Source organism: Porites lutea, chromosome 1 (assembly GCF_958299795.1).
Source record: "Porites lutea chromosome 1, jaPorLute2.1, whole genome shotgun sequence".
NCBI classification, from domain to species: domain Eukaryota; kingdom Metazoa; phylum Cnidaria; class Anthozoa; order Scleractinia; family Poritidae; genus Porites; species Porites lutea.
Window position 1 is genome coordinate 2,522,562 of NC_133201.1, and position 25,891 is coordinate 2,548,452.

The 25,891-nt window shown below is 39.0% G+C and overlaps 3 protein-coding genes across 3 annotated transcripts; 1 reads left to right on the forward strand and 2 right to left on the reverse strand.

Moving 5' to 3' along the window:
• Window positions 1-377: 377 nt before the first annotated feature.
• LOC140942231 (ubiquitin carboxyl-terminal hydrolase 5-like) lies at window positions 378-17,787 on the reverse strand. Its single transcript, XM_073391198.1, has 28 exons — window positions 17,613-17,787; window positions 15,881-16,003; window positions 15,209-15,278; window positions 14,529-14,563; window positions 14,059-14,151; window positions 13,434-13,528; window positions 12,855-12,905; window positions 12,310-12,401; window positions 11,878-11,970; window positions 11,212-11,306; window positions 10,728-10,796; window positions 10,422-10,489; window positions 9,786-9,842; window positions 9,560-9,631; window positions 9,101-9,188; window positions 8,122-8,253; window positions 7,507-7,554; window positions 7,047-7,152; window positions 6,852-6,909; window positions 6,115-6,237; window positions 5,373-5,461; window positions 4,619-4,729; window positions 4,192-4,290; window positions 2,949-2,996; window positions 2,452-2,582; window positions 1,381-1,501; window positions 1,140-1,224; window positions 378-717 (listed from the first exon to the last, which is right to left on the reverse strand). The coding sequence occupies exons 1-28, from the start codon at window positions 17,700-17,702 to the stop codon at window positions 624-626; spliced, it is 2,436 nt and encodes an 811-aa protein (XP_073247299.1). The 5' UTR covers window positions 17,703-17,787; the 3' UTR covers window positions 378-623.
• A 1,333-nt stretch (window positions 17,788-19,120) lies between these two features.
• Window positions 19,121-24,146, reverse strand: LOC140942260 (esterase OVCA2-like). The gene is made up of 10 exons (XM_073391222.1): window positions 24,029-24,146; window positions 23,917-23,939; window positions 22,866-22,939; window positions 22,619-22,678; window positions 22,401-22,525; window positions 22,287-22,299; window positions 22,122-22,184; window positions 21,499-21,636; window positions 20,704-20,763; window positions 19,121-20,522 (listed from the first exon to the last, which is right to left on the reverse strand). Exons 1-10 carry the CDS (start codon window positions 24,044-24,046, stop codon window positions 20,446-20,448), a joined length of 651 nt encoding a protein of 216 aa, XP_073247323.1. The 5' UTR covers window positions 24,047-24,146; the 3' UTR covers window positions 19,121-20,445.
• Window positions 24,100-25,154, forward strand: LOC140942251 (phosphonoacetaldehyde hydrolase-like). The gene has a single exon (XM_073391215.1). It carries the CDS (start codon window positions 24,142-24,144, stop codon window positions 24,841-24,843), a length of 702 nt encoding a protein of 233 aa, XP_073247316.1. The 5' UTR covers window positions 24,100-24,141; the 3' UTR covers window positions 24,844-25,154.
• The last annotated feature ends 737 nt before the right edge of the window (window positions 25,155-25,891 follow it).

The window sequence follows — 25,891 nt, forward strand, 5'->3', positions numbered from 1 at the left end:
AGTTGCCTTGACCAATTTCTTGACTAAAATCACCTTTTCGTCAACCCAAAAACAGGATATCTCGTTTAACAATATGAACTGACGATGAGTATTCAATGAACAAGTGATCTTAGGAACTTATGCAAATGAAAATATCAGTAGCTGATAACAGATCCACCCTTAGTCAAGCGAGAAGAGTAGTAGTAACCTAAGTTTAACAGAGATTACAAAAGCAAAGTACCTATAGCCGTCAAAGACACTAGATGGTTTCGATAAGTATCGAACTTATCAAGCATTACTTTTTCAACTCTATTGTAGTAAAATTACTTTTGTTCTTGTTGTTGCTGTATATAACTTGTACATAGTATTTCGTAGAGCAAATTATCATGGCAAAGAACGCGTGTGACTGAACGTCTCTAACTGGCAAGAGTTAAAAAGCATTTTATTAATACTCTTATCATTCAATTGTAAATGTTTTAATGTTCCAACATAGTCTAAAGGATGGAAATTACCAAGTCTTTGTGAATAAAGATGCAGCACAGCAGTTTTATTTTGCCATGGGTTATACTGGACAACACCAAGAACAATCCATTTATGCCAACATGACGTGGGTATCAGCTGTGAGCCAGCGAGCTCCAAAAACGTTAACTGTCGATTCGCTTATAAAGGTAGAGATAACCAAGGTCCTTTGGGGGCGCTTCTGATTGGGCAACTTTACGATCATTGAAAATAACCCATCTAAGAACACACAAAACCAAACAAACAAAAGGAAAATAAATAAATAAATAAAGTTCTGGAATATGCAACAAGTTGTGACTTACACAAATTCATCAAAGCAATCTTGGCAGAGCTTCGCACCAAACAAATGTCTCTCTCACTCATTACTTACGGTTATATACAAACAAGAGAGATGAACTTGGAAAACCTGTCAGGCTGAATAGTCGTCAATAACCCTGATCACAATCTGTTTCAGTTTTTATCAATTTTGGCGGTTCCTGCCTCCTTCTGTATTTTTCTTTCAATGTTTCCCGCGGTAATTTTTATGTTTGGCTCACTAGGCAGTTTCCACCGATTGAATTTGGCTAAATTTTCCGATACAGCTCCTTTAAAGAGAGACGTTTTATCTTGTTAATTTAACAATTTTAAGATAGTTCAAGTACCTTCCTTCCTTCAGCACGTGACATACATAGTGCCCACACATTGTAGAGGTACCCATATGACTGATAAAGGCAACAAGACGGTACTCTGAAAATGAGAGTAAGGAAAAGTTGAGGTTAACACGATTAACGCTTGTATGGGATAAAAGTTAAGCAAAGCATTTGTTTTACAGGTTTAAAAGCATCTCAGCTCGTTGTCTTATATATGATTCTTAATTTTCAACGACACGTGCTTTTTACATACTTCCAGTTCCATCTTTATACTGGGGCCCAGAGTCCTGGTTGCCTTGGCTTTCGTCTTCTAATGTATCGAGCTCGTGCGCATGACTAAATATCCAATCCGCTGCTCGCTCCAAGTTATTGTTCTACAGTAAGGGATAAAGATAAGTAAACGGAGAATCTTAGTATTCATCTTAAAAAACTAGGACTCACAATAACCAACTTCCACGTAGACTTGATTATCAGAAGCAATTCCGGACATGAACCCAAAATAAAGGTAATGTAAGCGTCACACCATAACAAGCCACTTTGGCACATAACTGCGTACACGGTTGAAAGACATTTTTTCATGGTTAACTGCTAATTTCGTCTTTCAAGCATTTGAAAGACGAAAGAAACATAAAAATTAAATTTAGCTGTTTGTTGTTGTTTTAATCGGTAACACCTGTACAAAATAGTAATAGTGAATAAACTTGTTGTTGTTATTGTTGTTGTGTCCTATTTTCATTGGTATGTTTGCTCCGAACTGGGCGCACGGGCCCCATAAATTAGCACGTTTTCCCTCCTGGGACCCTTGTATGACCCCTGGGTATTTATTGGATTGTTCGCGCGTATTTTAATGCTTTGCCATCATCCCATCGCTATCTTATGCGTTCTTGCCCCGAGAGGACATATACTTTCGTTTTTTGCCCCCCCCCCCCCCCCCACTCCCCTCACCGACGAAAACCCGCTTATGCGGCACTTTTTCGCATACGCCCATACGCCCTTATCTTAGTATTCCCCGCGTGTGCCACAGAGGTGCAGTATAACAATGAAAATTCTCCCACTATTCATTGTAATAAGCAGTCTCACATTTACCACTTAGACCAGTCAGTATACCTTCTTTTTCATTCTAACGCTTCTGAGACTTAGGCGGCGCACAAGACATTTAAGGACGAAATCGTTGCAGGCATTTACAAGACCAGCGAAAGGGCATTGGGCACTATGACACTATTCTTGCTGGGCTTGTCACAGAATCATTCAAAGTTCTTGTTTTGGATTGGCCAGATCTCATATTTTCCTGACCAACCCGTGAAGAGGACCTTTTGATACTTACAGTTGCTTTTAAAGCTTTAATGGCTTGATTCCGAGTGAATCCCATCGCGGTAATAACACCCACAGCCTCCTCGTCAACACTTGTTGGTCCGGTAGAACCGCTGGCTGGAAGGCTCAGCGGTTCACTGAAATCTAAGTTATGGATCGAAGCATTGTCAGGAAATAAACAGGAACGGTTTGTACCAGTTAGAAAATAACTTTATTTTGTACTTTCGTCTTTCTTTTTTGGTGTTTAGAGCCACTAGCACTCATCAAGCCATTTTTGAGTACCACAAAGAAGATAATTTGTGCCATTTCGAAATACACGTAATTCATATGTTAGGCTACGCTAGTGTAGTATTTACGTCGCAACTTGCAGAATTTTTCCGGCCTGAATGGCTCGTATGTTTTGTATTCTTTTACTTGTAGTGTCTTCCATTTAGCACACAATTAACTCAGCTGATTACGCTCTACATCTCAGTCAATAAAGTTTCTGTGACTGTCTGTGTGACGTCATACCTGGATCTCCCATATGTTCCAGAACCCAGTTCATAGCTGGCTCAATACCTAAGAGGAATACAAACACGTCATCGAAGCGTTTACACGTAACCTCGATTTGTCATTCCAGAGTTCTGAGACATCCATTACTCTTTGCACACCCTACCCTTAAAAATGGGATGCTTAGGACGGAAGTTTGTGGGTGAGCGTATTTACCTACCGCAAACAGTCGCTGCCACCTTTGCGAACCAAAGTTTTAGTACAGTAGTTCCAATAAATGCTCATAGTTACAATAAAGCAAAAGTTATAAAATTAAAAAAGACTTAGAAAGAACAAGGATTAGACCTAACCTCAAGTTATGTAAAAAGTTCGAGAAAGGGCTAGGGTCACTTTCTATGACAAGATACGACAATTATGAGAATATGAAACCTCCAAATTATTACAATATAGTTTGTTCATTCATCTTTGTCTGAATGCAGCGAAGGGTAATGAAACAAAAGATAAATGGTTTCTTCAATTTCCAAGTACAGGTGCATTTTCCAGCAGTGTGTTTTAAGTGCCGGTACGACATTATGCGAAGAAAGTGTGATATGTAAAGCAGCAAGTATATATACGCTGAACAGTAAGCAAGTTTCATTGTGGATTTTCAGTTCAAGCGGGCAGTTAAATTTTGTTCTATTCATTTCTTTTTTTGACTGTAATCTTAAAATCCATTTCTCCGTAACGATTTCAGTTATATTTTCCTGATGATTGTTCGTGTGACTTAAAACAGTTTGTTTAAGTGGTTTTGTTTGATCAGACGTATACAATTTTTTGTTGTCTTAGCAGTGTAAACAATTGTTTTTGTTTTGCGATTAGTTGTTTAGTTCAATGAATGGGCTAAGAATTGTCTGCTTATCCCGTACCGCATTCCGGTTGTCAGCTTTTTAGGTGCGGGAAATTCAAGAATTCGGATTTGTCTGTAAGCAGAGTAATTAGCGTGGTAGTAAGTATAGGTAGTAAAAGGAGGGACTGGTACGAGAAAAGGTTCGTTTTCAATTCTGAACAGCTTAAATCTTTTTAAAAGAAAGTAACCGCCCCTGAACCGCTTTCAGCCTAATATACCAAACACCGAAGGAATATTTTATTTTTCATCACACATAAAAGTGCGGATTTTCCTGGTTTTATCCGTGAGATAGGTGACCAGTGCGATGAAACTATGTTTAGCTGCTTGAATAGGTGACAATTAATCACCATCTAAACAGTGTAACTAAGATAATCATACCTTGGTTATTGGTGTGATAAACAGCCTTCCGGCAGCCTTCCTTGTCGAAACCCATAGACACAAGCTGCATCACAACGCTTTCATCTATTTGCACCTCGGCTGATAAACAAATCAGGTTCAAATTGATAAAAATGTTTATACAATGCAGTAAAAACAAGCAGAACCTCTGTAAAATGTAAAACTAGATTCAGTAGATTTTATTCCGTCAACAGACCGCCCCATGTAAGAGAGTCCGGATTCCGGAATCAAGGGAAATCAGGAATCCTGGCCTTTCAAATCTGGAAATCAGCTAAAGGATCCCGGAATCCTAAAAACGATTGGAATCCGGAATCCATTAATCCAAGTTTCATTGACAATGAAACGGGAATCCAGCTCCTGGGAGAAAAAAAACCTTGTAGTAATAAGACAATGAAAACAGACAGTTTACCCGCAGCGGGAGCAGCTTGTTCACCTTCAGGTAATTCTTGTTCGCTTGGCTGCAGACCAGTGGCTCTTAAGTGAGTCAAGTCAAGCTCATCTAAAATGTCTATTGAAACGTCTGAAAAACAAAAATAATACTAGTAATTAAAAACACACAAATGTACACAAGCACAATGGTCATTTGGATGTTGAGTGAGAGACTGGGTCGGTGTTGTGTCGTTTTGAATCATGGGACTGTTTTAGGAGGGCCGAAGTTTTTATCCACTTTCTAGTACAACTTCGTAACAGCTAGACTACAAAACAGTCGATTTTTTTTCACAAAATCGGTTTAGTGTAGCGTAAGAGTAGGGTAAGAGCCTTACCCACACGAAGCGCGCGAGCCTCACACGCTCGTAGGGTCTCTCCCCAGTCTCGCTACCTGTTTTCAGCCTCGCTCCAGCCATTTTGTTTGACTACTCGCGCGTACTTGAATACGCAAAAATACGAACTATTTTGCAGTTTAACTATAGCCAATACATGAAGCGATAGCGTCTTTAAAAGAGTCTCGTAGTGCAATTGGACAAGTACAGAAACAGTCTTACGATGCAAGTATCCGCTATTTTCGGCACAATGTTCGCTTTCCTGTGCAGGTGGATGGTCCCACCTAAGTGTGATAGTTTTACGTATGGGGTCCCACTATAGAAGAACCACACAAGGTTTGATACAAAGGAGTAAAAGTGTTAAATGGCTGCCAAATAAGACATAACAGATCTGTTATGCACCTAATTTTTTTGGTATCCAGTCGTCGCCAAGGGTAAATTTTTCCATCTGTACCATCAGATAATCAGGAAACGTGGTAAATCTCGTTGATCTAAAATAACAAAGAGGAGAACAATGAAAGTCAGTAAACACAGACCATAAATAGCTATTTAACATTTAAGACCATGGGTGATGCTGACGAGTAATATGACAAACTGGCGGGTAAGTAATGATCCTAATTCTCCACTCCAAAAACTATGAGGGGAATGGGTACGAGATTTCGGCGCAGCGATTTCTGGGATCGCTAGGGTGGATAAGCGTTTTTAATGATGGGCTAATTGTTGCCTTGAATACCATCGACCAATCATAACTAATGTTTGTCCACCCAAACGATTCCGGAAATCGTTGCGCCGAAAGTTTGTACCCATTCCCTTATAGTCTGTGGAGTAGGGAATTCCAAATAATCCTGACAAATCGTAACACCCAACATTCTTTAGCTCCATAACACAACAATTCCATTATTCGCACTGACGAAAGCAGAGCCCTCGAAATTTCAGCTTTTTAACGGCAGTAACTCAGTTACGAATCTTTGCATTTCACTCCCCCACCGATTTCTTTCGAAGCTAAGAGCTTCACTTATATTATTTGCTTGCAACAGCCAACTGCTCGTCAGTTAAGTCACCTATAAGTGACTCTATAAGTGACTTACTACAAACGAAAGTGATTTAAAAAGATTAAACTTCATGTTGACGGACATACACTCACTTTTGCGCCACACTTTTCGCTTGTATAGCTGTGCTGTAAAAATCATCGATAATTTCGGGGGCAGCAAACGCCTCGACACACGCTGACATGGCTATTCTGGGCCGCACCATTTCACTGGGATCTCTGTAAACGAAAAAGTAACAATTTGACTCTTGCAATTGTCGTAATAGTGGCTGATAAAAACAAAAATAAGAGGAAAATTTTCAGTTTCTTTCTGTAAAAATTAAAGTAATGAATGGTACAATGCAAAAGTTCCGCCTAATGGGTTTCATTTGAATATTAACACCAAAGGATTTCGACCAGAGATTTAAAAGTTAGAGTCCCAAATCCACTTAATCTTCCTGCCATAATAAGGTATTTCAGAGTTCCAAAAAATTCTCACTTTCAAATCGAAGCCAAGTGCAAAACCTTTCTTGTGCAAATAAGTCTTAATTACACGAGTCACAAAAGAAATTATTTTCATATCAATGACTTTGCATTTAGCCTCGCTTTGAAACAGAGACTTGGGCCAACTCGTAATTGGCCTATTGGGCCTAAGAGCCTAAGGGCTAATACGCAGAGTTACTTAAATGCATTGTGTTCTGCTAAGTGTTTGCCACGCCACTAAGTTTCTGTCATTCGTCCATCTAACATAATATTAGCGATAGCGATCACGTACTGAGGTTGTTGGTAACAAACTATCAGGAATCTATAAAGGAGGATCTTATTTTGTTTGAGAAAATGCGAAGCTAACTCACAATCGTTCTTTTTTTGCCTCTGCTTCTTTCTGCTTCAATTCATACGCTGCGACTTCATCTGAGAGAAAAACAAACATACAAACAAACAAAACAGAAACAAGTCAGTGAAACAACGACTGCTGAACAAAACAACAGATAGTTAAATTGGGCTTACAGGTTACTGGTAGCCAAGTTTTGAGTAAATGAAACGTTCACCTTTATTTTGCACAGCGTCCATTGGTATTGACAGTGCCAATAGCGTGTCTTCTCTGTGAACATAGCGGACCTTTCCTGACTTCATACATTGCGTACGTTCTTCTACCTATGGGGGAGGGGGGTGGGAACAGAAAGTATGAGCAGTCACAAGCTGCACGGCAATCAACAGTTACATGACAAACTTGGTAACACATGCAGCACCACTCTGGGGTAGACATGTTGTTGTTGTTGGTTCTCTCCCTTGCTCCGAGAAGTTTTTCTCCGGGTACTACGGGTTTTCCCCTCTCCTTAAAAACCAACACTTTCAAATTCCAATTCGATCTGGAACGCACGGACACGTTTCAACGAGTTCCTATGAACTCCTTGGTGATCCGTGGGTAAACAAATTACAATTACAATGTTATAGACTGGCATTTTCTCCACAGGTGGATATACAAAGAGGAGTGAACTGTAGACGTACCTTGTACCTAAATGAATCTGCCGGGTTAATTGGCCCAGCACTCGATCGCTGCAAAATGAGAAACAACTGATTTAATTTTATTATACAACCCAATCTCAAACGCGACCACTTATCCAAAACACCAAGGTGTTTCCATTTATAGCTCTATATTTGGGAATTCAGACTCTTGTAAACGACCACCTCCCGTAAGCGGCTGCGACCACTTCTTCCGAGTGATTGTTTTAGAGTTTCCATTGCTTTTAACCTCTTGTAAGCGACCACTTGACCCATAGTCTGATCTCTCTGCCCATTTACGACATTACTCAGAGTATGTAAATAACTTTTAAGGACAACATGAACCTAGTTATATCGTGACTTTGTAGGCAACGAATTCTCTTCCAGAAAGTAGCTGTGTTTAGACTTCCTCTCGGAAGAGACCGCCTGTGGTTCTTTTCTCGTAAACAACCACCTCCCGTAAGCGACCACTAAATCTACGCATTTTGGGGGGTCGCTTACGGAAGGTTCGACTGTATCAATTTTTCATTACATGGTCATATCACTTAGGACGTCTTTGCCCGGGACCAAAAACATGTAGATTGGTTCTTTCAGAGAAAGTATTTCAGCTTAGAAGCAAACCTCTGCTCTGTCGATTGTAGAGACTAGATGCATGAAGAACTCCTGTGCATCTTGCTGTCTGCTGGTGGAGAATTCAGGGTGACCGCGACCTATTACTGACTTAAACATCTGAGGAGCAATGCCATCTTGTTCCTTAGAAACAAACCAAGTTTTAAAAGTCAAATACTGCCACTACATACAAGCTTGCGTAGCGAGCGTTTCCGATCGAAATATTGCGCGAAAGTTGGACCGAGAGAACACAAAAGTGGAAGAGGGAGGAGGGGGAGGGGGGGTTTCCTTTCTCCCCCTCCCCTCCCTCTTGTTCGATTTCTTTAGCTCTCGCTCCAACTTTCTCGACAAACTCGCGCAGAAACGCACGCATGCTAACCCCATTCTTGCAGTTTGTACAAGCAACGGACGTTAAGTACAACAAAGCCCGTGATGTTGCACATGTTATCCTTTTTATACTGAAGTTTCATTATATTTGTCGAGGTAGCATCGTTTATACTTACTTGACTATTACAAGACCTAAATAAAATTTGAGTCTGTGGACGAAACTCGACAGTTTGACTATTTAAAAGCAACTACTTTGACTCGTCTTTCCTCTGCACTGTTTATTTGTTACGATTTTACTTAGATAAGTTGCAGGATCTTTCCCAAAGCTTTATTGCTGTTGCTTTTGTCAGTATACACATTCAGTGCTAAAGTGAGCGATAAAGGCATCTAATATGGTTCTAACTTTTAAGTCTGCAGACGAACATTCGAGTAAACCCTCATCAGCAGTATTTAACATGGTGGTTCTCGTTTTTTCTTTAAATTTACAAAATGAAACTTGCTTACTTCGTTAACGTTTAGCTTTCCCAATGTTGATATAGCTAGGAATGGCAGACTAACCTAATCCAACAAACATAACTCTCTTACAACAACAGGAAATGTTTTTACTATCACACAGGGTCAAAACAGAGTGTATCTATTTGAATGGCCAGTTGAAAGGTCATACTTGTTCTGATTGTTGGTCCTTTTCCTGAAGATCTTTATCAGGTGCTTGCGAGTATTTTCCTGAAAGAAGTCCATCTGCGAACTTGGCCCTTTAGGTCCAAAGAAACGACAAATAAGTACAGTTACAGTACACTGTAAATGAAGAGGACTCGTCTGTGCATACCCCTGAAATGAACGTTTTCCTACCAGCGTCAGTATTAACTAGTGTTGCTGAAGTTTTCGGTTTTGAGATTTTGTGGGGCTTGGAAAACCTTATATGAATACCAATCAGTTCCCAAACTAGAATGCACGAAGCACTGGCTTAGAGCTATATAGGTATGGACTTTGTCGGGCTTTACTTGTAGTTAACACTTGACATGATACGGGAACTAGTCGAACATTTTATAATTCCAATATCAGTAGGGGCCGATATTTTAGAGTTGAATTCTGTGATATGTTCGAGGTCACAAGTACAACTTACATTTGAGTATTGAAGTCTCCACTCGGGTCAGCAGGCGCCTTGGAAAATATGGCGGCACACTGATCTCCGTACCTTTTAAAAAAGTATAAGTTAAACAGTCTTTTTAACACCTTAAAAATTCCTGACTACAAAAAACAGCTACATTGCTACCGCACCTCTTCTCGACACCGTTTTAAACTGATATGTATATTAATATAAGTAGGAATTTTGTCTCTTTTTTGGTTACCTTTGTTTAAACTCCGGTAGAGAATATAGAACCTGCATTACTGAGTTCATGTAACAACTAAAAATGAAGAACACAGGCAAAAATTGAATCAATTGAAAGAAAAAATGGCAGGAAATATTCATACAGACGAGAGACTGGTTAGGTTCGTTCAGCTTGTAACGGAGCGTAAATGACGTAAAGAAGACACCCAAAACAGTAAAAATAAAACCGCTCAAAAAATACATGAAGAAAGAAAACGTATTCTGCTGTAAAACTGAAGAGCGAACCCCCAAATCACTCCAAATTTAGCAGGCCGTACAGTGCAATAAGGCCTACTAAATCACACCGCGTTTATTAACCGAGCTGAGACACATGACTGACGGAATATAACTTACCGTTAAACCGACATTTTCCCGAGGGTTATAACCCTTTATCTGAAGAAAATAATACTGCCTGTGACCGCTTCTTTCCCGCTTCTTTCCCGCAAAAAAGATGGACTGCCAACAACAGGTACATGTACCGCGGTTTAATTTCACAGTTTCAAAGAGGTAGGGTTAATGTAACGAGCGAGAAATACCGCCACAAAGTAATTTTCACACTGTATGTAAACAACGATTCTTCTAACAACTTATTAAGCAGAGCTATTTTTCGTTTTACCTGTTTCCTAGATTTTTTAATCCGGTATAGCCTGGACCGTACAAGGGAGTTAATTTTTTGCCCGCTTCCTGCAATTGGAGAAATGTGTTGAAAACGATCCGTCAGTAAAATATTGATATTTTGGCAGGATAGCATCTCTCTGAACCAAATTAAAGTAGTTTTGTGGAGTCTGCGAGAGAACGCGCGAGCGAGCAGCGAAGCTTGAGGGGCGTCTCCTTTCGTGTGCCGTTAACGCGTGACTTCTCGCGCTCCCCCAATTGAAAAGCTTGCTCGCAGGCTAACAATGACAAGAAGAAAAGTTTTTACCTGAATAACATCCCACTCTCGTATTCTCATGTTGATGTCTATCTCTAACTCCGCCATAGTCTTGTCTGTCTGCAGTTATAACAACTTAATTATCAGCAAAAAGGACACTGACAAAAGTTAACAAACGCAATTGAAAAATATGGGAGACTTACAGAGTACAGAGACATTGGTGTTGTCCTAGTTTTCAATACAGGCGCCCATTTTTCGGGCGAACGAAGCACAAAGCAGGCGAGAAGCGTGAGACACACGCTATGGCGGAAGGCGACCTCCCCCTGTCACGTGTGTCTCGCAATCCTCGCTCGCTTCGCGCTTGCTTTTCACGCACAAAAAAAACTCGAAAAAATAATGCCTACATTCCAAGCATTTGAACCAATTAAGTAGTCTAGCTTTTACCAAAGCAATGAAGAAATGACTTAAAGATCAGATGGTGCTGTCAAGAATTAATCCGCTGAGAATTTGTGCTAATACAAAGCTTGTCACAAACCTTTTCCATTTGAGTTATGTTGATTCCAAAGTGTGCAAGATGTTGCGCAAGATTAGGATCTTCTACCATGTCATCTTCATCATAAGAAAATACATCTGCGAAATAAAACACACACATTTAACAGGCACTTTTTGTCAAAATTGGACACACAGGACTTTAAAATATGAGCATTTCATTTCCCTTTCATCGAAGTAATATGTAAATAAATGCTTGAAGAATAACAAGGATGTCATGAAAATTCTAGATGAGATCGGTGAGTTATCCGTTGTGAGTTAAATGTACAGCAGATATTTATTATATGGTGGGTTAAATTCAACATCTTGCTGGCAAGATTAAGCCTGATTTTATCAAGCTTTCTTTTCGCACTGTATACTGTAAGTTGCGTCTTCAACTGCAAGGATGTTATTTACATTTATTTGTTCATTCCACGATTCCAATATATGACATTCATATACATGTGTTCATCACTTAAAGACCAATTTCAACATCTTGTTAGTGAGATCGTAAATTTTCAACACCTTGCTAACAAGATCTTGAAAAAGTCATTGTACTTACAGTGTAAATTTATCTCTCACTTGCAATCCAAATTATCTAAAGTCCCTATTACTAGGCTTAACATAAACTTTTAACAAGGCAAGCTTGTAATCACATAATAAACAGCAATACCTGCACCATCAGGTGTGATCGTTCCAAGTTTAACAGCCAGTGGATAGTTTGTCTCTTTGTAATAATCAACAGCATGATTGTTACCTCCAGATCCTAAACAAGTGATAATGAAGAGAGTTTGAATAACAAAACTGAGCTGTTGGGACTGACAAATGTGTCTATAGCTCCGTAAAGGCAAGAGCCTGTTGTACTAAAGGGAGCTTCAGACAAATGACAGGAACTTTGGCTGAGGATTAATCTGCTTGGCTGCTCAAACTAAGGCAGGTTGACTGTGAATAATAAATAAAAAATTGTTATGTTTCTACGTCAGTGCACTGGAAAAAGTTCACAATCATTATATTTACAGTTATATTAGTCACATGATTTGGTATCCATGTTCAAAGGAAAGGTATTCTCATATTGGTACCAAGGTATTCTCATGTAGGTACCAACCATCAAAATATCGTCTCCCACACAGAATTGTTCCATCAGTCAAGTTTAGCCACAGATTTTCCTTCAAATCACACCTTGAACATTTCCAGCCTCTGAAAAAAAGAACATGGATATAAAAAAGGGTGCTGTGAGTTTCAACACAATGATAAGCCATCTACTTACATGTAGTTAAAGGAACCTCTCATCTATGGCTGTTTTAACATAAAGGAGGTTGTTTTTGCATTTGAAAAGTGAGAGTGGTCAAAGCCATGCAGTTGCAGATGATAGACAATCAAGGTCAGACGGTCAGAGTTAGCAACAGTCAGTCAAATGTCAGTCAGACTAGTACAACTAATCAGTTGGTTTGTTTGGCAGTCAGATGGACCCAGCTGATCCGAGTCAAATCCATGTACCATATTTCCTCAATTAAACACCTCCATTGATTAAACAACGTGATGGAAACAACAGAAATGAATAAACAAGTTGCTCCCATTCAGAAAAATGCAGCCGTCCTGTTAGCCAAGCAGTCAGCTAGCAAATTATCTAAACCATAAATAAAAACTAACCTTGGAGGAACTTTTACACCATTGTCCAGTTGTAACAGATTGTTTGCATGCCTTTGAAACAACAACAACAAAAAGATAATATCATTCATTGTAAAATGAGTCTGTAGCTTGGAAATATGTACCATGATATTGATTTAATATTTTCTTAGAGCCCACTCAAACCTAAATCTAACGTCCTGTAAGGTCACAAGAGTGACCAACTTTCAGGGGCACCCAACGTCAATTTTTGGAAAATATCTGTTCGGAAGACGCTTTGCGATCTAGAATTTTCGCAACATTTGTTGTAAAATTTCTTGCTTGCCTAGCTCTCTAAGGATTTTCGAACATCTAAAAAATGGTGTAATTGCCCATTTTGAACGGATTTTTACCCTAAAAAGAGAAGAATTTTTGGGAGCCTTTTTTCTGGCTGAAAATTTGGAAAAGGCAAGTTTTGATCCCTACATTTTTTGGATCACTAAAATAATCACCAAAGGAAATATGATTTGATCTTCTATCAAATTCTCTCAACTAATTCTTTCAGAAAATGTATGGAGATCAGTATGAAGAATTTGTATGTGAATATTGGGGCTTAAAGCGTACTTTGAGATCAGCCTTTTTTCTCCATCCCAAGCTGCTACTTGATCTTTGTAGGCTGCAGTATCAGCTGCGAGTACTCCTGCAATGGAGAGCTGAACCTATGCAAAAAACAATAAATAAAAAGAAATAAAAAGAAACATTTTTCAGTTATGTTTATATTAAATAACCTAAACATTGTTTCTACATTAAAGCAAACAAGTAAGTACAGTTGTGGGGATGAATGGACAGAGAGGATGCAGGAAACAATTGGTCCCAGTTGTTCGAAGGTCAATTAGCGCTAAACCAGGGTTAAATTTTAACCCAGGTTTCTTTTTCTTTTGTTCAAAAGCATTTTTCCAGATAATTTTCTCCATTCTTTTTAAAGAATGGAGAAAAATAATTGTAGATAACAAGTAAAAAACTGAATTTGCTTAGTTTTAAGCTTTCATATCTGAATTGAAATTTTGCACTTACCTTGGGTTATCTTTACCCTGCTTTGAACAACCCATCCTCGGAGACCCAGGGGCGGATAGTGGGGGCAAGGGAAAGACTAAACGGGCGGGAAAAAATGGCGCGAGGAAAAGTAAAAAACGGCGAGCAACCTGGCCCTAAACAATAAGTAATAATAATGTTAGTAAACATTTAATACCTGTAAGGGAATTTCAGCATTTGGAAGAGGTATAACGACTGGATCTCCACCTGTGCCCAATACTGACAGTGAGTTAAATTCATCATATTCTACCTGCAGATTAAAAAGAGAAGTTTATAAGCAGCTGCCCATGATCACTCTACCATGTATAACCTTTGTTTCCATCTGCTCCATTTTGCAGTATCTGCAATACAACGCCTAGATGGATCATATAATTTCATGTACAAGTTTGTACAAAATACCTGGCAGGCAACAAAACACACCAGGAAGGAGAGCTTGCAACTGTGTCTCTGGAATTTGAATATCTCCATTGAAAATGTCTATGTGAAATGCTGATTGGCCAGTGGATAAGTATAAGAAAAACCAACTCCATTTTCTACAGGTTAGAGAGTTATAGTGCCATCCAGCTTTTGAACAACTGGAACCTGGAGTCTAGAGACATGCTTATAATTTTTAACAGTTATTTTTACCTTCGGTTTCTCTACATCAAACCCTCCTTCAACTCCTAATGATTGATGTAAAAAAAAAACAACATAAAATTAACAATTGATTTTAAAAGGGGATTATCATATTCAAATTTTAACTTTCCACTCAATATATATGTTTGATTTCATTAAAAAGTGGCCACTAGGTTTCTGCCCAGCACCAGGCACAGTCTGGCTCCAGGCCAGTGCAGTGTCCAAAAAAGTAGGGGGCTTGCCATCTTGGTCAGCACAGCCAGATAGCCCAGGGACTGTCTTAACAGTGGGTGGGTGGATCAGGCCTGGGGAAGGCGGGGGGGGGGGGGGGAAACTAGTGGGGTAGGGAGGAGGCTATTTTGACACAATTCCTTCAGTAAGCAGTAGCGTCTACTAGAGGCTTTGACTGGCAGGTACATTGTTCTTTTTTTGCCCTAGTCACCTGAATCAGCCCTCTGCTGAGAATAATTGTCATGATAATTACAGAGCTCAGTCATTTTTTAGCCTAGGTTGATTCTCAGGTCCCTTTGTCTCCTAGCCCTAATTAGACAAAAGAAATTAAGAATCAACCTAGGTTGAAAAAATTTAACCTGAATTTAAATTTTTGACCTGTAACATAGATGTACTGTGCAAATGAAAATATTTTTCCTACTAAGATGCTATTCCCAGTAGCTGGTTGTGAATTAACTCACCAATAGCTAATCTTGTAGGTTTTTTCTTTGGTGGAGTATCTACAGTGATGTCTGTTTCAGTTGTCTGAGGCTTGAATTGAACAAAAAAACACATTTTATTTGAGAAAACAGTACTATTTTCTGTGATGGATCATTTTCCAAGTAATAGCATTATTATTGTTAACTCATAAGTCTTCCTGTTTCTGGTAAAATAAAAAACATAAAAAAACAAAAACAAAAACAAAAACAAACTTACTAACAAAAAAAGCTCACATGCAACTTTTCATATGGTGGAGAGAAGAGTAGAAATTCACATACATGAAAGTTCTTGAAATAGAGCTTACAATTGGTGACAAAATTGTTGAGACATTGTACTCAAACAGGGTAACTTCAGAGAACAAAAGAATCCACACCCCTCCCCCATCCCCTCATTCAAAGTTAGGCCATCTTTGTTGATTTCTATAGGTAGCTCGAACAGCGGCGCAAGATTGCATGGAGAGGATGAGGGGAGGAAAAGCTATATTTTTCCACTTTTGAAGACAGTTAAATGTCAAAAAGCCCCTTTTAGGGCGAAGTGTCTCAACTCATTTTGTTGCCAAAATATGTGGTTAAATATAGTATTTTTAAAAGATTAAGACATCAAAATATAAAACCATATGACACAGTCAAGAAAAAAGCTAAACGTAGAAATACCTTCTTCACTTTTTTGATATGCATAAATACTCGGTGAGGTGTTTTACTGATATGAAGGTTAACGTGATTCTCACAAAATCCAAGGAATGTGGAAAGACACACATACAGACCTCCATCGCTTTCCTACAATTTTATTCAGTGTAAATAAAACTATTTAGTTTGCAAGTTGTACTTCAAATAAACACAACTTAAAGCAATTTCAATGACTAAAGGATCTGAAGGTACTGCTTATATAATGCACATATCATTGGCTTCTCCCTGGGGTGGGACCCGAGGCCAACCAGGGGGATTGTAAAACGAGCGGTACAAAGTTAACAATTTCCCCCAGGGGTGGGGGAATTTAACAAGGCAAAGTCCCCCTGGGTCAAGTGCTTCTCAATGAAAAATCTCTCTGATATCCACCTCAAAAACTGTGCTTCACTTGATTTATTTGAATTTTAATGATACTTGCCAAGTCTGCTTAGCTGGAGGAATTTTTATGCATGACTGCTAACATGGACCACAAAGCCACCCATGAAATGAATTTGGCTATAAACCCACCAGACGAATGGGGAAATATCTTCGACATGAACTCAGGCAATGTGATCCCGCCAGCTACACTTTCTTCAGTAGGAACAAGAACAGTGGCATTTACATTAACAAGTGATAACCAGACTACAGATCAAAGCAATGCACGTGCCCGCAAAATTTACTATATGTTAGTTACCTTTTCTTGTTTATTTTTCTGTGATTTGTTATGAAAAATGACTAGAGTTAACAAAAGATGAGAAGGATGGCCTACAAAGAGAAGCGGAATATAGTGATAGAAATTGCAAATTTTTGTAGCCGTAGTCACCATTCTAGAATCTCCATCTCAGGTCTCTTGGAAATGCGTAATTTACCTTCCTGACTTTTATGGAATGGGCAAAGACATAAATCACAGTGGGATTGCCATGAACTTTGCCATCTAAGATTATCACAAAAATTTTGAATTCCCCCACCCCTTTTCTTCAAACTTGAAACAATGTCATGAATTTTCCCCTCCCCAGGGGCAGAGAATACAATCCATCTTGTTATATTCCCTAACATATTCCCCTGGTTGGCCCGGGGTCCTACCCCTGGGGGAAGCCGATGACATGTGCATAACCTGCCTGCAACCTTTCTTTAAACAACTACATGGCTCTTTCCACTTGCTCCTGGGTTGCCTGTATAACTGGCAGGATTGTTGTGCATGGGGTACTTTTTTTGCGGCAGAGCCACCGCGTGAAGCGAGCAGTAAAGCCACAAGGGATTTTTGCACTCTTCTCACGCCTCCACCACCAAAACAGCACTCCCACGCTAATCCCGCCAGCTACGCAGGCTAGCTCCTGAGACCCTCAATAATAATTATGTAATTGCCAAGAAAGCTTACTCACAGGTTGACAAAATTATTACAGTTTTTATATGAATCCTCTGCAATTTTGGGACATTTCCGATATGCTTTTCTTCTATGAAAAGAAATGCGAGAAATGCGAAGGATTTTAGTAACATCTAAATGCTTGGGTAACCTGTGCATCACCCATGCAACTTCGAATTCCATCCTTCATTCAATTTTTTGAGACAACTTTATAAATGAAAATAGTAAGTTTCTTTAGAGGACTAAAAATTCCCAAACAATCAGCAGGTTTATTAAGCTTTAATAAAGAGTCTGTACAGTTTTCCTTTTTCTAACATTCACGATCACTGCTGGACAATTCAAAGAACAGTCACTTACCGGAGAATTGAAGCAGTAGACGCATTCGTCTTTATAAACTTTATCACCTCCCTTGGGAACACGAAGACTATCACTCTGTAAATAATCCATCAAGGGAAAACCAACAGCTGATTTGTCTCATAAATGTTATCGTTCAAGAAGAGAAAGAGGAAGAAAGAAATGCTTTTCAGTCATGAGCAACCGCTGACTGTCTGACGTTGTGTAAAGGACACCGAAGTGTACAGGCTCTGAGTCTATAGCCAGGACGAAGGCCGAATGGGCTATTGACTCAGAGGCCATGAGGGCGACAGGAATAATTGTTCTAGTAAAATCCAACTAGTTGGTAAAAAATATAGAGAATAAAAAACGTTTAGCTAGTTAAAGTTAGACTTTAATCCTTTTTGCCGCCAAAAAGCCTGCGCTTTTCGCTACTAGTAGGCTATAACATATAGCCTAGTAGTAGCTCAACCAATCAGAACGCAGCATTGATAAAAGACCACTAGTTGGATTTTACTAACTTGGGATATCCGAGGATGATGTGTGTCCCCGTCCCCTATGCCCTCCGTTAAGTCAGTAGCCACATCAGTAGCCATAACTTGACAAAATTGTCGTTAAAACACCAAAACTACTATTTTCTGATCTGTGCCTTGAGGATCTGCAGTGGTCCTGATTAGGGGAGACTGGGGCGATAGTGAGGGAACGCCTGAGGATTTTTCCAGAAGTACGCTCAATTTTCCAAAATTAATTTTCCTTCTTGCTTTTTTTTTGGTTAGGTGCCTTAAGGAGATATGAGGGTACCTTAAAGCCTTTAGTGATTTTATTGTCTATAAAACGACGAAATCCTGAGTAAAGAATGCGGGTCAGTTAATCGAAGGTGGAGCAACAAGACTGCTTAGTAAAAGCAAACTCTAAGAAAACGTTTAATGAAGAGGACCTTGCAAACTTCAAACTACGCCTAAAAGCACGCGGGTATCCTAACTCATATAAATTGACAAGAAACTGAAAGGTGGTCTTCAAAGGTCATTTTTGTTCGACTCAGAACAATCGTTTGGTCCTCAAAAAAAATTACTACATACCACCCAGCTGGAAGACTGAAGTTCAATAGAAAATCTCTTTCCCCGCCTCGATTAGGCTTTCCTATACGCGGGTGGAAGCTATCGTGAAATTGTAAATTGATATTGAATGAATAAAGTTGAAAGTTGAAAGTTAAAAAAAAAAGTTAAAGTTAACTTTATTCTTCAAAATTATTTATTCGCTCACATGACATAACTAAGGGAAATCTGTGAAAGTTGTGTTTTCAGTGAGCGTTTTTATCGGATACATGCGGTCAGAGGGCCAATCCCCAATTTTTTGTTGCTTCTTCAAAAATTACGGATATTTGTGGGAGGGGCCTCAATTTCCCCATGTGACATGCAGAGAGGTGTTGGGTTTGTGTTTTTCGTTGGGTCACAAAACCGCTCATAAAACCGCTCAAAGTAAAAGGTAAAACCAGATAACACTATTTACACTTATAAATTCAGGAATAAGAGTCACATAAGCCTTTTCATTTAATTTATTATAAATTCCTTATTGTTTCTCAAGCAACCTCTAACATTTCAAGCTTTGGTTTACACGTAATCCTCAACTTCCTGTTTGCCGTAAACGTGATTGTAAGTCTCTCTAATGACCCACGACTGGCAACAAACTTTGGAAAACCAATGTGCTTAAAAAAAAACAACCTTTTTACCCTTGAGATCTCAGAAAAATGCCGTGTTCATCTTCAATTGTCACTGTAGAGCTAATCGAAGCAACTCTAAGCTCACACGCTGAGAATCGCCTCTCCAACACACGTGTACATGAGTAGTCATCAGCCACGCAAAACCACCTTAATTTTTGTATTGGACGAAACCAACCAGTATAAGCCGTTTGCATGTTCTTAGCTGAGGGTAGCCTGTTCCAGGCTCTCAGATAGCGGGGGAAGACGCGAAAGAAAAAGGCACGCGAAGTTTCCTCCCGTTTTATTTTCGTGTTTGCCTTTTCTCAATTCAGCGGACCCGACTATCTCGGAGCCTGGAACAGGCTAAGCTGAGGGAAACTAGTCATCATGTTTCAAAAAGAGCCACTTGTACGGCTTTCAACTTAGGATAGGATCAAAGTAGATGAGATCTTTTCGAACTTATCGCATTTTAGGGCGTTCGGATTTTACAGGAGTTTATTAACACATTAGTTAATCCGAGAAAATTCATTCGGATACAAACAAGAGCCATAATGGTTCTTGATACAAAGTACTCAATTTAGGCCTCATCCACAGATATTCGAATATTTTAGAAAACGAAGACTTTTTTTTCTCTGCTTTCGAAAAAATTCGCGTTCACACGTAGCTCACCTTCGACTGAGCTGTCAGCGTGAAGCGGAAACGAGCGCGAATGTAAACAACTATTGAAAAACACGTCCCAAGGGTAATGACGTCATTACTAATGTCATCTCCGCCAATCAGCATTTAGCATCGACTTTGTCGATGTATTTTTCGATGCAGACCGCGTTTTTGAAAAGATGCGTCTTCGGTAACAGTTTTCACCAGATATGTGTAGACGGTAGGCCAAGCCGGAGAAAAAAACCTTTGCTTTCAAACAAAACGGATACGTGTGGACAGGGCCTTAGATTCCAGTTTTAAAATCTCTGGAAGCGCGACCAAACCGGGACGTTTTTATTTCGAAAATCATCCATCTGCGCGTAAACGGCCAACCTCTGGTGTAAACCTAACTTAAGCAATTAGGCTGTCCTTGTTAACAAGACATCCAAATGAAAGCTTGTAGCTTCTTGAAAAATTAGTTACTCTTCCGACTGTTAACACTTTTGATTAAGAAAGAGAGTGTCAAGCCTTGTTAAGAAACTGTTCCAGGAACTCTATATACACCTTTCTTTGAGGAGCTTGTGTTGGGACGAAATGGCCTGAGGAGTAAAGAAATATACACTTTGCTAAAATAGTGTAATGTCTGTAATTACCGGTAACAACAAAACGAAATGCTTTAGTGAGCTCAAAACATAAAATATAAAGATTCCTGTCAAAAAAAATAATTATGATAAAATAAGGTGTATATATTAAGCAGAAGATAATTAATGATTCACCAACCTCCGGGATGATTAAGAATAGTTGCATTTGTAAAATACTGTAATAATTCTTCACTGTTTTCTGTTTAATTAAAGAGAGCAGGTAATTAACAATCAAAACGAGAGAAAAGTGGAACATATTTTATATACTGGGCTGTGCCACAGGCAGCTAAGTTAATAATCAGTGGCAGGAATGTATAGGAAGACAGGGTGCAACATAGTAAGCTATTTACAACATGAAGTTATCAGGTATCTATATCTTAACATGATGACCCTTTTTTGCCTTCTGCGGTGCAGATGTTGTGCATATGTGGTACTATACAATGACCGGTGTCCTCACTGTAGGTAAACTTGCCCAAAGTTTTGTGAGTGTCGCAAAAAGAAACAATGTCCCAAAAAGACAGCCTGACCGATCGAGAACCCAGAGAATATATTTTACTCTGTCGCCTCAAAATAACAGACTTAAAGAGGGTCTACTCTGTAGGCAGAGCCTATTATTCTTCACTCTGCAAAAGCCCTCTCTCCTTCTCTGGAGGCTTGATAAGGTATGTCATTGAATTTCCATTGCACAAGGTGATCGCAAAGATAAAAGTTGAAAGTTCATTTACCACCTTCTACAAGCCAATATATGCCAGCACTGACTTTTTCAGCAGCTTCTCTCTATATGGAAAGCTCCTTTGAGTGCCTGTGGAGCAGAGGTAATGGCCTTCAAACAGACAACTCCAGTAAAAATGTAGAAGATGTCAGTGTGCAGACTACACCTTATCGAGGGAAGAGGAAGGTGAAGAAGCCAGTGTCTTGACTAAAGATAACATACCTTTAGGTATAACTCTGTCTGTGTCGCCGAACACATGCAGAGTGGGACAAGTAATTGGTGCGTTGTAATACACACTGTGACCTGATGATCGAGATTTGAATCCAGCCACAAGAATGGCAAATTTAAAATCTAAACACCCTACAAGTACACAATCAAAAATATTAGTTTTTAATGTTTATACATTTTTTATTTCCTGACTTGGCCCCAGTTGATCAAAGGTGGATAGCTATCCACTGGATAAATCCCTATCCACTGGATAATGCTATATAATGGTTTCCCTTAATACTTATTAACTGGCTGATAGCGATTTATCTGGAGGAAGACTCTATAAGGGTTTTGAACAACCAGGACCAGATGGTTAAAGGAAAAAATACACACATAATAAATGGTCGGCAAGATCGTGGTTAAGACCATTCAAGTGAGAATTCAATTCATTAATATAACAATAATTATTATCAATAACTCAGGCCAACAAAGGAGTATCTTACAGGCACAAAATCTGCTGTAGCTATGGTGGGTATTCTATAAAATGAAAGGGGGTATTCTATGTAAAGGAAGGTAATAATCAATGAAAATGTTCTATAAATGAAGCTCATAATTAGTACAGAATATAAAAAATATACCTTGTTCCTTTAGAGCACAAAGAACCGATAGCAGGCAGGAGCCTTGGCTAAAACCAAGAATGCCTGAAATAAAGGAAAAAAGTTTTTCTTTTCATAATAGGTACCATAAATGTCAATATTAACAAAAGTATTAATAGTAACCAGTTCTATCTTGAGCATACATACCATCAAAAGGACCCTAAAAATTAAAAGTGGAGAGAGTAGTTAATTATTGATTATCAAAATAATATTAGAAATATTTTTGACATTTATTTATAAATAAAGTCAACACCTACATACCTTGTCTGCAAAAGTTGTTTTTACAAGTTCTAATGACTCTTCATATCCTTTTGAGATTTCTGAAGGACTAAGAGGGTCATATGTATCATTTTCTGTTGAAAACCACCAGCCAAACTCATTTGATCCTGCATAAAAATAATAACTATGAATTATCAGTGCAAAGTTTTACTTGTCTTTAAACTGACGTTTTTCTATGGCAAATTTTTTATGCATCATACCTTCATTTATTGCTATATCTCCACCCTCTGATGGAATTTTGTTTGGAGCAGTGATATAAACTATAAATTTTAAAAGCAAAAAAAGAAGATAGCAGATTAAAAACATTTTTTCGATTTGGTAATTTTTATTGAAAACCCCCTTGGCCTCACAGGAATTGGAAAATATTCATACAACCCAAGTAAACTATTAGGGAGGAAATTTCAAATTTAAAGTATATAAATTCTAGTTGACAAAATCTACCCTCACCAAATTCAAGAGGAAGTTTTTTCAGTCCTTTTCTAAAAGCACCAAGTTTCTCCTTGCAAGTCTGTGCACTCTGTCTGTTCAAAGAGACCACAAAATAATAATCCTTAAATGTCAAAATTAATAGTTTTATGCATCAATAAAATGGAGACATCACCTGCATGATTCAGTATAAAAGGTAGTTCTACCTTAACTGCCGCCTAGTAAGCTCAGTTTGATAAGCCCTGGTCTGCCGAGCGGGAGGCTGCTGGTTCGAATCCCGGCCAGACCAACAACAGGGTCTTTAAATAACTGGGCAGAAAGTGCTGCCTTTGTAAAGACATCTGCAAATGGTTAGACTTTCTAGTCTTCTCAGAGAAGGACAATAAACAGTAGGCCCTGTCTCACAATCCTTGCACATATAAATTCTGTGGGACATTTAATACCCCACACACTATTTGAAAAGAGTTAAGGACATATTCCCAGGCATTGTGGTCTATCTCTCACGGGGGAGGGACTGTTACAGAGCCACAGTAATATTGGTGTCCTGCGCTGTTGCTATAACCCTGCCAGCATTGGCGAATTGGAGTAAATAAATACCCCAGGTAATAACATTTGACCCACTGATTTAGCTGGAGTGGATTGGGGGATGTATAGAAATTTTTAAATGTTATAGCTAGAGAAGAAGACCCTGCAAGGTGTGTGTTGGGTAATAAATTAATTAAATATTAGTGTTTTCTTATAATATAAATATTTACTTTTCTTCCACAACTTTGGTCATTTCAAGGTCCAGGGAAAGGGCCATTCGACTGTCCATTATGATGATATGACCACTCCTCACTCTGCCCCTTCCCAACACCCGAACTTAAATGAGAGAGTTTGAACAACTCAGACTTCAAAATGTCCAATACCTGGGGTCTGCTGTGTTGAGGGCATGCTAAGGTTTTGATCTAAGCTGTAACCCTTTATTAAAAAAACAAATAAACAAACAATCAAGCAGCTAACAACAGCCAACAGCTGATTCCCGATGTATGACTTGATTATGAATTAGTTGACCTCACTGTACAATTCTCACCTGTAACCGTGCAGCACTAGTATCTGCAGAAGGAAAATATAATTTTTAAGTCTGAAAAGCTCAATAATAGAAAAGAATAGCCTGGAATTTCAGGATATTAGTTATATTCTACCTTCAAACAATCCGCCATGTTGTTTTTGTCCTGTGGAACCCTGGACACTAGGTTAGATTTGCCGCTATCCACTAGGATGTTGGTAGCGCTGGCTCATTCGTTACAAGGCAAATATGGCGGACGAGGGGAACTTAAAGTTGGTAATGTTTGATCTCGCTGGTACGACGGTAGATGACAGTATAGAAGGAGTTCCCCTTGTTACTGTTGCAATGAGGGACGCCTTTGAGAATCATGGCTATCAAATCGATCCAGAAACCGTCAATAAATATCGTGGATTGGAAAAAAAGGATGCCATCCGCAGCATATTGAACCATGAGCTCTCTCCATCTCCGGCCATTGATGTTGAAGTTGTCTTTAAAGACTTTAAAAATGTCTTGCAAAAACATCTCTCTTCGATTAAGAATGAAATTCCAGGGACAAGTGACGTTTTTGTAAAGCTAAAAACCTCGGGAGTTAAGATTGCCGTTGGCAGTGGCTTTCCACACAGTGTGGTAGAATCAATTGTATCGACATTGCAATGGGAAAATCTTGTTGATTATCTATGTAGCGCCGAAAAGGCAGGCCACGGAAGACCTCACCCTGCTATGATCCACACTGCAATGAAATTCTTCGATATAACCGACCCTCGTACCGTTGTTAAAGTTGGAGACACAAAAGCTGACGTAGAGGAAGGAAAGAATGCCGGCTGCTGGACTGTAGCAGTTCTAACTGGTACACAAAGTTTAGAATGCATTAACGAAAGTAGCCCGGACTTCATTATTAACAGTGTTGCAGATCTTCCTGATCTTTTATCAAACAAAGAGTTTCAGTTATGATCTTGTTTCAGGTGAAGATGAAAGGAGATCATTCTGTATTTTGGAGGCAATGTGGCCAAGTGGTGTAGGGCGCTGTATTTTATTGTGGTTTTCTAGTGGGTTCAAGGGAGCGAAACCTCATGTTACCACTTGTCTGTTTGGTAACGTGGTTTCACCCCCCTTTTGAGTTGTCCCTTCAAGTCCTACCCTTGATTTCTATTGAGTTCCTTCTCTATGTTTGAGTTTGTTGAAAAGATCACCCCTGAGTGAGACCCTCATAAGGCTGATTTCCACTGAAGCATTTTTGGCTATGCACGTAAATTTTAATCACGTAAATATAATAGAGGAAATATATAAAGTATTGAGATTAAATGTGAAGTTGAGCGAGGTTCTAGTTTTATGCTTACTTACGACCGTTCATACATTGCCTCTATTTAATTTGCGAGTGTAAATTTTATGCATGGATGCACATAAAAATTGCGCGACAGTGAAAATCAACCCTTACGGGGGTTACGCATGTCCCTATTCTGAATTTCAAAACCTTTCGTTTCGCATATTTAGGAAGAAGCAATGTCGCTGCCAAAATTTTCCTATTGTATTTGCACTTTTCTCTTTCATTGTCACAGTTTCAACCCATCTTTGTGTCATTCGTCACCATTTCTGCTTTCCTATGATGCTGTTTCAAGGCCATGTTGCTTGTCAGAATTGTACCCTCACAGAGTCCTCAGATTAGGAGTTGCATCCTTCTAATGATGGACATTATTAAGCCAGGTTCCCATTTGCCACTGCCTTACCTGTGACATAGCTGCTGGTACTGCCTAGGATACTGTTCTGATAAAAAAAAAAACATTGATCACCGGCAACATTGGTCAACCCAATCTTTACCACAAGTGTGTCTGCAAAGTTTACTGGACTGCCAATATTGGTGGCCCATGTTCTCATTTGTCCAAACAGTATTGCAGGTATTTTATTACTATGTACATCATCTCAAACACAAATAATATTATTTTTAGTAAAATGCTTTTTAAGTGCTTTTACATTTTTTTGCTTTCTGCAGGAAAGCAAATGT

Bases quoted from the DNA above. Each gene is read 5' to 3' on its own strand.
- LOC140942231 (XM_073391198.1), bottom strand. From the start codon at position 17,702: ATGGATTATTTACAGAGTGATAGTCTTCGTGTTCCCAAGGGAGGTGAT. The intron at 8,254-9,100 runs GTATGACCTTTC...TTTGTTTCTAAG, and splicing joins AGGACCAACAATCAGAACAA to GAACAAGATGGCATTGCTCC. The intron at 4,730-5,372 runs GTGCATAACAGA...TTTGTTTTTCAG, and splicing joins CTGGATACCAAAAAAATTAG to ACGTTTCAATAGACATTTTA.
- LOC140942260 (XM_073391222.1), bottom strand. The intron at 22,940-23,916 runs GTGAGAATTGTA...CTCTTTGAACAG, and splicing joins CTAGTGCTGCACGGTTACAG to ACAGAGTGCACAGACTTGCA. The intron at 22,526-22,618 runs GTATGATGCATA...ATTTTTATGCAG, and splicing joins AGATATAGCAATAAATGAAG to GATCAAATGAGTTTGGCTGG.
- LOC140942251 (XM_073391215.1), top strand. From the start codon at position 24,142: ATGGCGGACGAGGGGAACTTAAAGTTGGTAATGTTTGATCTCGCTGGT.